Source organism: Quercus robur, chromosome 2 (assembly GCF_932294415.1).
Source record: "Quercus robur chromosome 2, dhQueRobu3.1, whole genome shotgun sequence".
Lineage (NCBI taxonomy): Eukaryota > Viridiplantae > Streptophyta > Magnoliopsida > Fagales > Fagaceae > Quercus > Quercus robur.
In genome coordinates, this window is record NC_065535.1 from 92,936,573 (window position 1) to 92,953,298 (window position 16,726).

The window sequence follows — 16,726 nt, forward strand, 5'->3', positions numbered from 1 at the left end:
TCAAGTCCGTCTAGCATAAGTACAAAACATATTAAACAATGAAAAGAAAAATAAAATCTCAGTAATAATCATTGCTTCAGTTCAACTGGAGATCATGTTAAGTGTTTTTTTTTTTTTTTTTTTTTTTTTTTTTTTGTGTGTTGTCGGCGACCTAACTGTGTAGGTGGAAAAGTCGTGGAGGAGATAGAGAGAGGAACGTGCAAAGATAAAAAGAAAGAAACATGCAGTGGAGAGAGAAAATCAATGGTATAAATTTTTTTGGGTTTAGAAATATGTATGGAATGTATTAAATAAGAGATAATAAATGAGATTAATTAGAATATTAGCATTAATGAGGGTATTTTTTAACCACTAGATCTACTTAAACCATTGGATTAATGAGGGTCTACATAGAGTTACACCTTTTTTAGATCATTAGATTTAAGTAGATCCAACAGTTAAAAAAAGACCGTCATTAATGCTAATATTCTAATTAGTGCTAAAATTATTTTCATTGCAAGGAGAAAGTATATCATGTTTCGGTAATACCAACTCAACATCTGTTTTGGTATTTCTTACCCAATAAATGAGTGACACCTGTTTCAAAAAACCACATCAGACTACACCAATAAATTAATCATAATCTTCTATACTATCGGGAAGATAAATTAATTATTTATTGGAGTGGTCTAATGTAGTTTTTTGAAACAAGTGTCACTCATTTATTAGGTATTTCTGTTTTGGTATTTCTTACCCAATAAATGAGTGACACCTGTTTCAAAAAACCACATCAGACTACACCAATAAATTAATCATAATCTTCTATACTATCGGGAAGATAAATTAATTATTTATTGGAGTGGTCTAATGTAGTTTTTTGAAACAAGTGTCACTCATTTATTAGGTAGGAAATATCAAAACAGATGCTGAATTGGTATTACCGAAACATAATATACTTTCTTCATTGCAAGGGCACAAGGGCTTTGGAGAATAGAAGACTCACTTATGATAGCTGAAACTTTAAGGACTTAGAGATGGACTTAGCTTAGTACATAGTCTAAATTTCCACAAGATTACCATTGAAATAAATGCTAGGTCAGCAGTTGGCATCCACTCATCAAATAACATCCTAGCTGACTCTTCTCACTTTTATCAAGAAAGAGGAAGAGAGAAAAAAAAAAAAAAAAAATCAAAGAAGAAAGAGAAAGAAGTGATAAAATATTAGTTGCTGAAAATTTTTAATGAAAAAAAATCAGTTGCTAATCTACAATAGCCCATCAGGTTTGAGAGAGACTGTTGGAGTCGTTTTTTTCTAGTTACACTCTCTACAATGGAGAGTAGTTTGGTTTTACCTACTCTATAGGAGATGCTCTTAAGGTTGTCTAGTTCAATTCCTAAACCAAGTGGAACTTGGTTTACTAGTCCTTGTTGTTCACGGCAAAACAAGCAAGACGTGCGACTTGGTTTCCAATACCAAGTAGGCAAAGTAACGGACTTTGATTTCCAAAGTCAAGCCATATATATTACAACAGCGATGGACATCTTTTTTCAAAGAGTATGCATTTGCCCTCACAATCTAATGAGACAAGGCAGTAAAGTCACCTCTCCAGTTTCATTTGAAGATAAAAGGCCAATAATTTTCCGTGTGGACCATGGCATTCTGATGCATGAAAAGTCAGTGCTCGTGGTTAAAATGTGGAAAATTTGGCACATTTTCGTTCATTCCCTTCACACTTTTTCTGTGGAGCAAAGCTTAGGTCTAATATTCCAGTACACTAAATTGGTCGTGTGTATGTGTATACGTGGAATACAAGTCAGCCATTGTGGTGTCAACGATCTATGCGGTTTTTGGTGTCCAACATATAGGTTTAAGTTTAAGTTGTGAGTGATGAGCAAGGTGGTCTTAAACTAGAAACAAATGGGCGCTATTTTCTTTATTCTTGTCCATCCTTATTTACTATTTTTATCCTCCAAAGTGTCCTTTGCACTAGATAGCATTAATACATCCCAATTTATCAGTGAAGCAAACACCTTAGTTTCCAAAGATGGAAACTTCGAACTGGGTTTCTTCAGTCCTAGTAGTTCCAACAATCGCTACCTGGGAATATGGTACAAGAATATCTCAGCGAAAACTATTGTTTGGGTTGCAAATCGACTCAACCCGATCAATGACTCTGGCTTGTTGATGATAAACAGTAGTACAGGCAGTGTTGTGGTTATGAGTCAGAATAAGAGTGTTGTTTGGTCAACAAGTCCACAAAGACAAGCCAAGAATCCAGTGTTAAAGCTCTTAGACTCTGGAAATCTTGTACTAACAGTAACAGATGAGAAAGATGAAAATTCAAGAATCTCTTTGTGGGAAAGTTTCGACTATCCGACTGATACATTTTTACCAGGAATGAAGTTGGGATGGGACTTGAAGAAAGGTGTTAACCGGTTTTTAACAGCATGGAAGAAACCAGATGATCCATCTCCTGGAGATTTTACTTTTGGGATGTTAGAAATGGGAATTCATTCATATCCTGAAGCTTATACTTGGAAGGGTAACAAAAAGTTCTATCGTACTGGTCCATGGAATGGCCTTAGGTTCAGTGGTTCACCAGATTTAAACCCCAATCCAGTTTATAATTACAACTTTGTCTCTAATGAGAATGAAGTGTACTACACGTACACCCTCAAAAATAAGTCTCTAATCTCAATTTCTGTTTTGAACCAAACCACCCAATCCTGGGATCGCTATACATGGATTGAAGAAGAGAAAATTTGGGAGGCTTACTCATCAAGACCTGGGGACTACTGTGACAGATATGGACTTTGTGGAGCCAATGGAAATTGTGTCTTTACTGCATCACCGGTCTGCCAATGTCTAAAAGCATTCAAGCCTAAATCACCAGAATTGTGGAGCTTAACGGAGTGGTCTCAAGGTTGTGTACGCAATAAACCATTGAGCTGCCATACAGATGGGTTTGTTAAATTTGTTGACTTGAAATTGCCGGATACTACATATTCTTGGGTGAACAAAAGTATGAGCCTTGATGAATGCAGGGTCAAATGCTTGAACAACTGCACCTGTATGGCTTATACAAACTCGGATATCAGAGGAAGAGGTAGTGGCTGCGCCATCTGGTCTGGTGATTTAATGGATATTAGACAATTTCCGGCACGTGGGCAAGATTTATATATCAGAATGTCAGCTTCAGAGCTACAAGGTGTGGGGTTTTTTTTGGATTTAAATTACTGTTTCCAGTATGCTTTGCATTCTGTTTCTTGTTTGTTTGTTTTGTTAGAATAATGACTTAATGATTAGATTTTATTATTTTGTAGTAGCTTAAACTTTTAGGACAGTCAGTAATTTATCATGATATTAGAGTTAATGAAATTGAGTTTGAACCTTGTCTCCACTCTATTTTCTATTTAAAAGTTAAAAATCTCAAGTGTTGGACCCATATGTGAAGGGAAGTGTTCGAATAATGGTTAAATAATTAAGCTTAAGCTTTGTAATTCACCATTTTGTAATAGCTTAATTTTTTTAAATTTATTATGTTTAATGCTTCCCTTGCTTTTTCATATCTTTTAGCTGTATTCTAACTATATTTTTGTTGCTTTGTTAAATTAAATTATGAAGAGGAAAAACATGGTCCCAAGATCAAGATTGCAGTGACAGTTGCTGCTGCCGTTGCTGTAGTTTCTGGAACACTCTTAGTTGGCTTTTATATTTGCAAAATCGGGACAAAATTAAAAGGTAAAATAACTTTACTTTGACACTGAGTTATCGTTGCTTACACCTATAAGGCCTTCATACACTCATTGTGTTCTCCTTAATTACTTAGCCAAAGGAGAAAAACAAATATTGGGTTCCAACTTCCAAGTGGACATTCTTGAATAAATAGGCCAAGGTGCTCATATTAGTACATATCTGTTGGAATGGTTAAATTAGCAAGATGCTATTACAAAGCTACAATCAATTCCTCGAGGGGTGGTTGGCTCTGGTATCAAATGTTACAAATCCATAAGTAGAACTCAACCTTGAAAACCGGCTTGCAAGGGGAGGGTGTCCAAGAACTTATAAACACATGGTTAAGCTTATACTTAATCCATGTGGGACACTAGGATCATAACATACCACCACGCTTTGCAGCCGATGTCTATGACAGCTCACTCTAGCAACATTGACCCGATGGTAGCCCTTTCTCTTTTGGTAGCTCTACTAACCTATCAATTATTTTAATCTAGCCTCTAGGTCGCCCCTTCCAAGATCCAACCATAAAGCCGCAACTCATTTGATCTCACACTCAATGAGCTACAAAGAGAGTTGTAGCTGGATTCAAGGTTAGCTGGGCCACCAAAGAAGAAGAGAGAAATAGAGAAGATTTAAAGAATTAGAGAGATAGTGAGAAACTGAAATGAGTTCATTCTTATTGCCTAACTCAATACAATAGTAATGCCCCTTTTTATACATTCCTTAATCAATCCTACTCTAACTGATAACTGTCATAACCATCTACAGCTGGTAGCTAGCTGTACTAACCACCAGAAACAGATTTCTAGCTGGCATCAGCAATACAATACAATCTACTAGCTTACATCAGCAATACACTCTGCAATCCTAACAATTCCTTCCCCATTAAAGCACCTTGCCCATAAGGTGAGGGAATTGTTTCCGAAGCAAATATAGATTTTCCCAAGTAACATCATCCTAACTTTCTCCTTGCCATTGGACTAAAACTTGAGTGATGGTCCTACTTTTTAGCTGCTGAGTTTTGTCCTGCAGAATAGCTATAGGTTCTGGATTAAGAAAGCCATCTAAATCCACAGGTGGCAAGGATGAAATTGGTACAACATGTTGGCCCAATTTAAGCTTGAGACAAGAGACATGGAAGATGGGATGAAGTCTTGAGTCTGGAGGCAAGTCTAATTCGTAAGACACCTGACCAATCTTCTATAGAATCTGGAATGGCCCAAGTATCTAGAAGATAATTTTCCCAAATGCCTTTGTTTCATCGATCTTTATTTTTAAGGTTGTAACCTAAGATAGACCCAATCCCCCACTGCAAACTCCCTCTCAATTCTATGCTTATCAATAAACAATTTCATTCTCTCTTGAGCTGCCAACAAATTATGCTTCAACAGAGCAGTGAGTTGCTGTCGAGATTTCAAATGAACATCCACACTGTCAGTTGCAAAGGCTCGTAAGTAATGATCAAGACTCTTGTTAACTACTTCAGTTTGGCCATCAATTGGTGGATGATATGCTGACGACATAGCAAGCTGAACTCCTTGTGACTTCATCAGTTCTTGCCAAAAATGAGAGGTAAACACAGGATTTCTGTTACTCACTATTGAAGAAGGTAGGCCATGTAACTTGAACACATTTTGCAAGAAAAGAATAGCTACTTTGGAAGCAGTATAAGGATGAGCCAAGGGCATGAAGTGGACAAACTTATTACACCTATCCACCACAACAAAAATTACATCTTTCATCTGTGACCTAGGAAGCCCTATTACTGTTGTATTGAGTTAGACAATAAAAATGAACTCATTTCAATTTCTCTCTATCTCTCTAATTCTCTAAATCTTCTCTATTTCTCTCTTCTTCTTTGGAGGCCCAGCTGACCTCGAATCCAGCTACAACTCTCTTTGATCTTAACAGATGCATATTAGGCCTGGTCTTCATTGGTACAAGTTGAATTTTAAAGCTTTTCAAGTTTGATTAGCATAGTTTTTTTTTTCTTTGGTGAATGGTACTTTGATTTCCTTTAAATCACTATATAAGCATAACTCTGCTCATATCGCTATGTATTAGATTTAGTTTCATTTTAATTTCAATGTTCAAGTTGGATAGTATCTTTCTGGGAGCAAGTATCTGCGTTTATAAGTCATTATCATTGCTGCTATGATAGAAATTTAGTAATTTGAGATTTTGGTGATTATTGCAGCTCAACTAAACCCAGTCATTCTCAATATATTACTTCATGTTTCCTTCATAACTCAGTTCTTTCCTTTTGTTTTTGTTTTCTAAATTTCTTTTCTATTTCAGTTAAAAAGGAGTCAAATGGAATCATAAGTCATCAAAACAATGAAGGTCAAAAGGAAGACCTTGAGCTCCCTTTCTTAGACCTATCCACAATAGTTGGTGCCACTGACAACTTTGCACCCAACAACAAGCTTGGTGAAGGTGGTTTTGGACCTGTTTACAAGGTAAACTTGTGATATGCTTGTACAAAAACAATGATAGATGATGAGACAATATTTTATTATGCTTCTGTTACAGATTTTAGCAATCTTTCTGCATATGAGAATTTCAGGGTATATTAGAAGATGGACAAGAAATAGCTATCAAGAGGCTTTCAAGGAGTTCTGGACAAGGATTGAATGAGTTCAAGAATGAAGTAAGATTGATAGCCAAGCTTCAGCACCGGAATCTTGTAAAGCTTGTAGCCTGTTGCATTCAAGGAGAAGAGAAAATTTTGGTTTATGAATACATGCCCAATAAAAGTCTAGACTCCTTCATTTTTGGTTTGAGTCCACAAACCTAATACATTTGATTGAGCTAGTGCAACTATGTTATCAATATTTCATAAAATATAGAAAATTTCCAATTTTGGCTGAAATTTAGGGTTATATAATTAACTTGATTTTGAAACTTACCAGATCAAACAAAACGTACACTGTTAAATTGGTCCATGCGCTTCAATATTATATGCGGAATTGCTCGGGGGCTTCAATATCTTCATCAAGATTCCAGATTGAGAATCATACATAGAGATCTCAAAGCAAGTAATGTTTTACTTGATATTGAGATGAATCCTAAAATTTCAGACTTTGGAGCAGCTAGAACTTTTGGAGGAGATCAGTTAGAAGGAAACACAAATAGAGTAATGGGAACTTGGTAAGTATATCTTGACATGCTTCTAACGTAAATCTACTTTCTTTCCTAATTAGTCTTTCTCACATAACACTAGTGATATCCTGTAGTGGTTATATGGCACCGGAATATGCTTTTGATGGGCTATTCTCGACAAAATCTGATGTCTTTAACTTTGGGATTTTGTTGCTTGAGATCATATGCGGGAAGAAAAGTAGAGGGCTTTTTCATCCAAACCACAGCCTTAACCTTATTGGATATGTAAGTTTCAAATACTTGATTTCTTATCTAGATAAGTTGGACAAATGAATGATAAATCATGTTTTTATATTCTAAGTCCATAGACACCCAATTTTCTTAACAAGTTATCTGACTATTTCAGTAACAATGAAAAATTCAATGAAAAATTGGTGGACCTAACAGAATTGTTTTAAATTTTTAGGCATGGAGACTGTGGAATGAGGGAAGGCCATTAGAATTGACTGATGAATGCTTCAGACAATCGTCCACATTGTCAGAGGTTCTACGTTGCATCCACATTAGCCTCTTATGCTTGCAACAGTGTCCTGAAGATAGGCCAAGCATGTCATCTGTGATTGTGATGTTGGGCAGTGAGGGTGCATTGCCTCAGCCCAAACAACCTGGTTTTTTCTTGGAAAAAGATTCAAATGAAGCACATTGTTTCTCAAGTAAGCAGGAATTATTTTCGACCAATGAAATGACAATTACATTATTGGAGGCTCGGTAAGAACTTTGCACTAACAAAACTCATAGAGAATTGTCGATACAGAATCATGTTCATGATTATAATCTGTAAACTTTTCCTACATTCAAGTAAGCTATGTCAATTCTATTGGTACCTAAGGACCTTTAATTTTTAGCACTTACGAAGAGAACACTGAAGAAAAAGAGAGAAAATTCAGAGAGATAGGTGGCTGAGATCTGATTTGAGAAAGAGAGCTTAACCAGCTTGATCCAAATTCTAATTTGCTGTCTTACACAGAGAGAGACTGAGATGAGATAATGACAACAAAAACAACTGGGAAATTTTTAGGAAAGGAGGAAGATATAGTAGTTTGGTTTTATGGGCTTTTTTTCTAGGCCCAGTACCTAAACGGTTGCGATTTCTTGGGCTAGCATTTTGGGCTACATATTCTAAAGACCAATTTCGATTAGATAATTTTAAGGCGAAAAACACATTTTGGTCCCTACATTTTCAGCCGATTTCCGTTTTAGTCCCTAAGTTTTTTTTTTACCGCTTTTAGTCCCTCTCCTGAAAAACGCTTCCATTTTAGTCCCTGCCGTTACATCAAAAACGGATATTGCAGACGTGACAAACGGCAAAGTTAAATAATAATAAACTAATGTCCACGTGGCCTAAATTAATAATAAAAAATATTTTTTAATGCCACATCAGCATCTAAATTAAAAAAATTAATTTATTAATTTTAACTAAATAAAAAAAATTAAAAATAGAATTAAAAACTAAAAATCTTATGAATTGAGATCTAAGTGTGCCTTGAACAAGAACAACAAGAACACAAACCCAGATCCAAGAACACAAACCCATAAATTATTTAAAAAAAAAAAAAAACTAATCAAAGTTAGAAATTCCAATCTCAAAGCCAACCCACAACCACCAAAATAAAACCCACAACAACCCAGGCCAAGAAAATCAACCCACAGCCACAAACCCACTAATCATCAGTTAAGAACACATTTTTCAATCACAAAATTCCTCTCTTCTTTTTTTTTTTTTTTTTTTTTTTTCCATTCAACAATTTCAAGCTATAGAACTCAAATTCATCCAAAATTGCACGAATTTCAACGAATCGCTTTTAGCTCAGACTTCAATAGAGGAAACAAGAAACGAAAGAGAGCGAAAAGTAATAAAATTCGGATGAGGAAAGTGAAACCAACCTAGGTTCATTGCGTTGAGAGCCTTGGGGTGATCGAGTGTGATCACTGCGACGCCGTTTGCATTAACGCTTCCTTTTACGAATTCGTCTGCACCGGCCATGATCGCGAAGGTTCTTAGTCTCAGAGAGACAAAGGCTTTTGAGGTTTTGAAGAGAGGGAAGCTCAGTCGCTGGGTTTGAGAGTGAGAGCGAGTGGTTGAGTTCGCGAACAGTGACAATGATTTGGCGATGATTTGTGGCTGTGGGTTGATTTTCTTGGCCTGGGTTGTTGTGGGTTTTATTTTGGTGGTTGTGGGTTGGCTTTGAGATCGGAATTTCTGGGTTTGGTTAGTTTTTTTTTTTTTTTTTTTTAAATAATTTCTGGGTTTGTGTTCTTGTTGTTTTTGTTCAAGGCACACTTAGATTTCAATTCATAAGATTTTTAGTTTTTAATTCTGTTTTTAATTTTTTTTTATTTAGTTAAAATTAATAAATTAATTTTTTTAATTTAGATGCTGATGTGGCATTAAAATTTTTTTTTTATTATTAATTTAGGCCATGTGGACATTAGTTTATTATTATTTAACTTTGCCGTTTGCCACGTTTGCAATATCCGTTTCTGATGTAACGACAGGGACTAAAATGAAAGCGTTTTTCAGGAGAGGGACTAAAAGCGGTAAAAAAAAAAACTTAGGGACTAAAACGGAAATCGGCTGAAAATGTAGAGACCAAAATGTGTTTTTTGCCTAATTTTAATCTTCTCAATCTAAGAAATCTAATTCTAAAAGGTAGATAAATTTTAATTGGTTCGATTGGTAAATTTTTCTGTTATCGTATAAAAGACCGGTGTTCAAATTTACTCTCTCCATCCCAAATTGTAAGTTCTCCATTCTATTTTGGGATGTCCAGTAATGAAGTCCTGTTTCCTATCTTACCTTTTACTTTATTTAAAAAGACAAAGTCATTCTTTCTATATAATTTAAATTAATGAGGACGATTTTGATAATTTGTACATTTTTAATTGATAGACATACATTAATGTTCTCTTAAAAAGTTGGATTTTCTAAACATGACCAACATTTAGGTACAGAGGGAGTATTAAATTTGTCAATGCTTAAACCATTATGAAATTACAGTATTATATTAAGAAATACATTATTCCTTACTTTCTCTCTCTTAGTGTGTGTGCGTCTATATATATATAATTTATTTATTTATTTATTTATCTGAGATAAAATTCTACTCTAACCTAATCTCTAAAAAAAAGTGCATATATGTTTGTGAAATTCCCTCATAGAGACTTGAACTTTCGCCATTACCCTCCCTCACTCCATAAGAATTTATACTTGTGAAGTTATCGATCTATCATGTTAAGGGTGTACAGTGGTAAAAAATGGCAATTAGTTTCTCTCTAGTATATTGGTCCTCAAATAGCGGATCTTTTGGTTTGTGTTCCACGCACCAAAAGGTCATAGGTGAGGCCAATAAGTAGTTCATATTTCAAAAATTAGATGTTAAAAATGCTAATATAAAAATTTCAATTGGAATAATTCAATAATCAAATAAGTGTAATCCAATTTAATAATAGGTTAATTTTTTTTTGAGGGAAAATAATAGGTTAAGTTGGTTCCACAAAATGGAGAAGAAAGAAGATTGGCTCAAAATCATGAGTAGCCTAGTCTAACATTTTGTAAGTAGAGCTTAGATGTAGGGTATGGAAGAATTATGTTTTAGGAATTACATCACATGTCAAATAATACATATTTTTCAGATTCCCATGTTTAAGGGAAATTGTATTTTTTATAAATTGACAATTTTAACCATTTTTCCTTATCATTTAAGCAATTAAGATAAAATATAAATTAAAACAAATCATCAATATATTTTCCCTTGTCTTTATCTTTTTCCACAAAATAAAATAAACAGGATAAACAACTTTGTTGATATATTCTTTAACAAAGTTCTATTTAGGTTTAACATGTGGAAAAAAAAAAGTTTAAAGGGAACCTCCATTATTGCCAAGTATTCATTTTTGTTGTTGTGTGTGTGTTGCTCAACAAATTATTAATAGTTTATATTTTGTTTTTCATTATTTATTTAGAGAAAGATTTTTTTTAAAGGACTTGGTAGTTCACATTCAAATCAAAGGATAGAATGGGAAAAATAAATAATTCATTTAAGATTCCTGGGAATAAACCAAACATTATTATCTCACATTCCTAGGAATGTTAAGAGATTCCCAATGAAACCAAACATAGGATTAACTACATTCCCGGGCATTTAGATTGCAAAGAATCACATTCCTAAGAATCTAGATGTCAGGGGTAATGTGGATTCTCCCGTACCAAACGCCACATAAAATAAATGTTGTATTCAATGAAAAGAACTTAAAGAAATCAAAGAATTAAATTTGAAATATATATAACATTTTAAAAATATGACGGCAACATTGGGAGAAACTTTTCTTTTTCTTTTAACAGGTGGGTTGGTTGATTAAATTATTCAAAATTTGTTAAACTTTGATTATTGAAAATATTAAAAGAATGTTCACTTTTTAGAGACATAAAATCCAAGATTCCAAATAGGATGAGTGTTCAGAAAGAAATTTCAAATAGCAATTAAACACTTAGCGTCAACTTCCAATACGACGTGGCTTGGTAGTAGGAGTTCTCATGTCGTTTTATATAATGTTTGGTAGAAATTAAGTGGTTCAAATAATAGTGTTTAAACGAATCTTTTGTGCCCATGATGATAAATTCATCAAGACCCTAGTGGTATATTTGGTATTACCCATTGTCATCACGATAGTAGGCAAAGACTTGTACGCACATCAAGTACGAGAAGAAGACTCTAATCTATATAAAAATTCTTGTGTGAAGTACACTAAGGTCAACCTTTTTTTTGATGGAAACACTACGGTCAACTACTAGTCTCACCTAAGAGAGAGTTTTATGGGAATTAGCTGTCGGTTCATTCACGAAACATGATTCTGATAACTATTTTTAGTTGGGATAAATCCAACCTGTTGGTTTTATTCAAGTTTACTCGGTCTTACATATAAACCTACCGGCTACTGACATGTAAACTTCGTTTTTTCCATGCCAACTCGATTAAAAAAGAAAAAAAAAATCTTTCTACCCTGAAATGTAATGTTAAAACTTAAAACTTGAAAGAGGACGTGTCACCCTTTCGATCATTAAAGTTACAATTTTCTTTTCTTTTCTTTATGAGACTCTTTTCATTGGTTTGGGGAAAAAAAGTCAATTACTAATCAAATACATGTATTAATCCAGAACTACCATTCGAATATAAGAATGCATGGCTCTTATATGTTGTGTCGGGCAAAGAGAACCGAGGGAATAAGCCTTGTAAACTCACTTGCATGGTTAGTTGATACACCAGTTAGAAAATCAATGAAAGCCTTTCCAGCTCTCTTTGTATACTCTTTCTTACTCCCCTTCTTGGTTGAATAGGAATATGAGTCTTAAGGAATGTGAAGAATTGCGTTTGAAAAATTGCTTATGCAAAGCATATGCAAATTTAGATATTAGGAATGGAGGCAATGGCTGCTTGCTTTGGTTTGCTGACTTGGTTGATTTAGTAGTACTTCAAATGGGTGGGCAAGACCTCTATATTCGTGTGGCTGCTTTAGTACTGGGTATCCTCCTTACTACTAATATATTTTGTTGTGATTGAAATAAATTAGTTTTCATCTATATCACCAAAAACCTTATAGCTCAACTGACACCTTCTAGTGTTTCCAACATAGACATCTAGGGTTAAAATATCTATTCCCCTATTACAACTATTGAATTATTAAAAAAAAAAAACCTTTCACCTTTGTCCCCTACAAACAACATTTATTATGTACTAATCATAATAAAATCACATATTATATTGTCATTTACTATGTTAAAAAAAATGTCTTATAATTGTGCCAAGTGAATGTCCTTAATTTATGTGATTCTCAATAATAAAGCAAAAAAAATCCTTTACATTTCCAATCTTAACATTTTCTTCTTTCCTCATGTGCCAGACTATATTAATATTTTCTTCTTTCTTCATGTGGCACATACTATAGTGGGTATTAAAATTATTTACATTATCTGCTCTAAGTAAAACTCTACTGATGTTATCAAAAGTTTCATAAAATGTCAAACAAGTTTTACCGTGCATCTTAGAAGCTTAACATTAACAGGAGAAAAATTCATATGGCACATCATAAAAAATATATAAAAGAAAACAGAGGAAAATTATTATGGCATATTATATAGTAAAAAAATATGATTATTGACTCTACTTTTGATCTTTCAGATCATGTTGAGAAGAACAAGCACTTTGGCCATAAAAATCAAGTAATAATCATAGTATGCAGTGCAATACTACTCATGGTAATGCTAGCGGCTGGTCTCATATGTATGTAGGATGAAACTAAGAAAGGAAGGTACTTTATAAGACATGGATTCTGATAATTTCTTATGTATAATAATAGATTTTTAGCTAAGTAATTTGAATCTGAAGTTTTTAAATTGAGAAGAAACATTAGATAAGGTGGTCAACAATTTTCTTTTAACAATAGAATTGTAGAAGTTAATTGTGCTCAATGACTCCCTCACAATTTCAGGAATGAATATAAGATGCCAAAATGATTATAACAATGAAGACAAGAAGGAAGATATGGAGTTACCGATATTTGATTTGACAATCATATCTAATGCCACTGATAACTTTGCAAGCAACAACAAGTTAGGAGAAGGTCGCTTTGGATCTGTATACAAGGTAAATAACAATTAAGTAGTTGAACTATTTTCTTTCCAAACTTAACTAAAGGGGGGGGGGGGGCAAGAAATAGCTGTAAAGAGACTTTCAAAGAATTCTGAACAAGGATTGAACGAGTTCAGAAACGAAGTTATAATAATTTCCAAACTCCAACACCACAATCTTGTGAAGCTGCTCGATTGTTGCATTCAAAAAAATGAAAAATTGTTGATCTACGAATACATGCACAACAAAAGCTTGGGACTCATTTATTTTTTGTTTGAACTTTGATCTTCATTGAATCAAGCACATTCATGTTTAGCCATTTCACCTTTTATTGAATAATTATGTTGCTAAGATTTTAGCTGAGTATGTACTAACAACAATATGAAAATTGACAGACCAAACAAAGAGTAAACTACTTGATTGGTGTATGTGCCACAACATTATTGGTGGCATTGTTAGAGGGCTTCTTTACCTTCATGAAGACTCTAGATTGAGAATTATTCATAGAGATCTCAAAGTTAGCAATATCCTACTAAATAATAATATGAACCCAAAAATTTCTGACTTTGGCCTAGCTATAGCATTTGGGGGAGATCAAATAAAGGCTAATGCCAATAGGATTGTTGGAACATAGTGAGTATTCTTAAACTTCTTTTATAGTTTATGCTAGGACAATTTTTTGACTTCTTTTATTTTTACAGTGGTTATATGCCTCCAGAGTATGCCAAGTATGGACATTTCTTAGTGAAAACTTATGTTTTTAGCTTTGGAGTCTTAGTACTAGAGATTGTGAGCGGGAAGAAGAACAAGGAATTTTGTAACTTTGGCCAATGCCTTAATCTTCTAGGATATGTAAGTATTAACATTGACATTCCACTATTTCAGTGGTATTAGGATTTCTCCATTGGGTTGCAATGATGGAGATGGGTTCCCAAAACGTGTATCTAGTGTTATTAAAACTTTTAAATGATACACACTTGTACAAAAAATGCTATCTGTGAAATGAACTCTCCATTTCAAGTGAGTATTAACATGTGAAATCATTCAGTCATACATTGCTGATGTAATTCTAGTGTATATCTGATTTTTGTTTTAGGCATGGAGACTATGGATTGAAGATAGGCCAACGGAACTTATAGATGAATTCTTAATCTCAGGTGACTCGTGCATTTTATCTGAAGTGTTACGATGCATTCATGTGGGTTTGTTATGTGTGCAACAAAGACCAGAAGATAGGCCAAACATTTCATCCGTGGTTCTAATGTTAAGCAGTGGGAATTCATTGCCTAATCCAGGGCAGCCAGGTTTTTATACAGAAAAGGCTCCACTTGCAGAACATTATTCATCAAGAAAGCTTGAAGCATCTTCAACAAATGAAATCACCTTTACATTGTTAGAAGCAAGGTAGGATATAGTCACTTGAGACTTGTCGGCAAAAAGGAGTGACCAAAGAGGAAAGATGCAAGGTGCTGTTGTCCATGACAAAATGTATGGTCTAATAAAAAAGAGTTAATAGCTTTCATTCAGAGGGATGAAGCTTTTACAAAGAAACTTGTTTATTTGTTTGCTTGCTGGTGAAGGAAGTCTGATCAGTCTAAGAAGGAATACTGGACTTTTGAAGGCATTAAGCTTCTATTGATTTCACTTAAATCTCTGTTCCTGTCAACTTTGTATGATTGTATGTTTGCTAGTTAGTCTTCAATCATCTTTTGTAGAATTTGTTGATCTTTTAAAACTTTGAGATTGTAATTCTTTAGTAGTCTAGTATGCTTCTTGTCTATCATAGACTATTGCAGACCTTGGAATTCCATCTTTTGGTTATTAATATCATACACATACACACACACACAAATGAAAATTGAACATAGAAATGAGGTGAAAAGAATAGCATGACTTTGAAATAAAGCGAGCATCAAGGAAACATGCAATCTTCAAAGCCTCCAAAAAAAAAAGGCAAAAATAAATTCAATAAATTTTGTTAGATGCATCATAGCAAGACTGTTGATCATGTGGATGGTTATTGAGATTGATAGCAAGGGAATCAAAGATTTTTTATTACTAAACTCAAAAAAAAAAAGTGCAAGTGACAAGCGAAGAATTCACCTTTCCTGGAAGAGCAAAAAAAATCCTATTCATATATACTACAAATATAGGAAGAGCAAAAAAAAAAAAAAAAAAAAAAAAAAGAATTGAATCAACACCCAAATAGATTCAGTCTTGAATGAAAATTGGAATGAGATTTAAAATTTATTTTATACCATAATTCACTAATTGGAATGAGTTGAGTCTGTTTGCAGGATGTTGCATTTGTAGTAGTTCTCCATTTTCCTGAATGGTTGACAATTTTTAACTGCCTAATATTGCTTTCAATTGCAATGCCACCCGCAGAATTGTAATCTTCATACATGTTTGTGTTGCCATGAAATGATGCATGCTTATCATGAAAGGTGGTCTGTTATAAGTATAGAAAATTTATGGCTAAAATGCACTTTACACCCTCTAAGTTTTGGTCCCTCGACTTTCAAAACTTGCAATTAACACCAATGACTATTATAATGATATCAATGAGCCCCTTCTGTTATGGTCGGTCATCACATTTTTATCATGAAACCTGCCCAAAAACAACGTCACTTTTTTTCCTCTGTTTTTCTATTTATTGTTCAAAACAACATTGTTTTTGGGTGTGTTCACATCAAAGATTCTAATGAATGCTGATAGAAGGGATACATTGACATTGTAGTAATACTCGATGGTGTAAATGACTAGTTTTCATATTCAACAGACTGATTTAGAGGTGACCCTAAAGGTAAATAGTATTGTAGCAAAAGAAAAAATCATCTCCTGATCTCTGGTCTATACCTAGAGGGGCAGATCATTTCCTGAGTGATAAAATATGTATTAATATGGATTATGGAGTGGAGAGTCTAAATCTTGGTAGTATATGATAAATTGTCTACTTTCCTCAGTTTTGTCTCCTTTAAGCAACAGCATTCAGAAGTGAGACAAACAAATGGTTATAATATATATAATAAAGTAAAAATTCTTATCATCTTGGTTAATCAGAAATGAGAACCCACAGAGACCAGCTGAAAAAGGCAGGAAAGTAACACTGTACTTGTATCTAGCACCTAAGGAATAAAACATTCTTGTCAACCTCATAAATATTACAACATGATTTAAAAAAATGAATAACAACTGATCATTACCCAAATCATACAAC

At 33.9% G+C, this 16,726-nt stretch overlaps 3 protein-coding genes across 6 annotated transcripts in view; 2 read left to right on the forward strand and 1 right to left on the reverse strand.

Moving 5' to 3' along the window:
• The window catches only part of LOC126715870 (coatomer subunit delta-like), a 99,551-nt gene that overhangs the window by 32,916 nt on the left and 49,909 nt on the right, over positions 1 to 16,726 (reverse strand). The gene's annotated exons all lie outside the window — the stretch shown is intronic.
• On the forward strand, positions 1,702 to 7,703 carry LOC126715868 (G-type lectin S-receptor-like serine/threonine-protein kinase At4g27290). The gene is made up of 7 exons (XM_050416695.1): positions 1,702 to 3,188; positions 3,605 to 3,721; positions 6,017 to 6,177; positions 6,285 to 6,495; positions 6,631 to 6,868; positions 6,955 to 7,105; positions 7,287 to 7,703. Exons 1-7 carry the CDS (start codon positions 1,898 to 1,900, stop codon positions 7,590 to 7,592), a joined length of 2,475 nt encoding a protein of 824 aa, XP_050272652.1. The 5' UTR covers positions 1,702 to 1,897; the 3' UTR covers positions 7,593 to 7,703.
• On the forward strand, positions 12,220 to 15,189 carry LOC126705507 (G-type lectin S-receptor-like serine/threonine-protein kinase SD1-1). Its single transcript, XM_050404565.1, has 6 exons — positions 12,220 to 12,400; positions 13,367 to 13,521; positions 13,573 to 13,782; positions 13,901 to 14,139; positions 14,208 to 14,358; positions 14,603 to 15,189. The coding sequence occupies exons 1-6, from the start codon at positions 12,220 to 12,222 to the stop codon at positions 14,912 to 14,914; spliced, it is 1,248 nt and encodes a 415-aa protein (XP_050260522.1). The 3' UTR covers positions 14,915 to 15,189.

What these genes read in the sequence shown, in the direction of transcription:
- LOC126705507 (XM_050404565.1), top strand. Translation starts at nt 12,220, where the DNA reads ATGAGTCTTAAGGAATGTGAAGAATTGCGTTTGAAAAATTGCTTATGC. An exon ending in TGTGGCTGCTTTAGTACTGG is followed by an intron (nt 12,401 to 13,366) that starts GTATCCTCCTTA and finishes TCACAATTTCAG; the next exon opens with GAATGAATATAAGATGCCAA. An exon ending in GCCTTAATCTTCTAGGATAT is followed by an intron (nt 14,359 to 14,602) that starts GTAAGTATTAAC and finishes TTTTTGTTTTAG; the next exon opens with GCATGGAGACTATGGATTGA.
- LOC126715868 (XM_050416695.1), top strand. Translation starts at nt 1,898, where the DNA reads ATGGGCGCTATTTTCTTTATTCTTGTCCATCCTTATTTACTATTTTTA. An exon ending in TCTAGACTCCTTCATTTTTG is followed by an intron (nt 6,496 to 6,630) that starts GTTTGAGTCCAC and finishes GAAACTTACCAG; the next exon opens with ATCAAACAAAACGTACACTG. An exon ending in AATAGAGTAATGGGAACTTG is followed by an intron (nt 6,869 to 6,954) that starts GTAAGTATATCT and finishes GATATCCTGTAG; the next exon opens with TGGTTATATGGCACCGGAAT.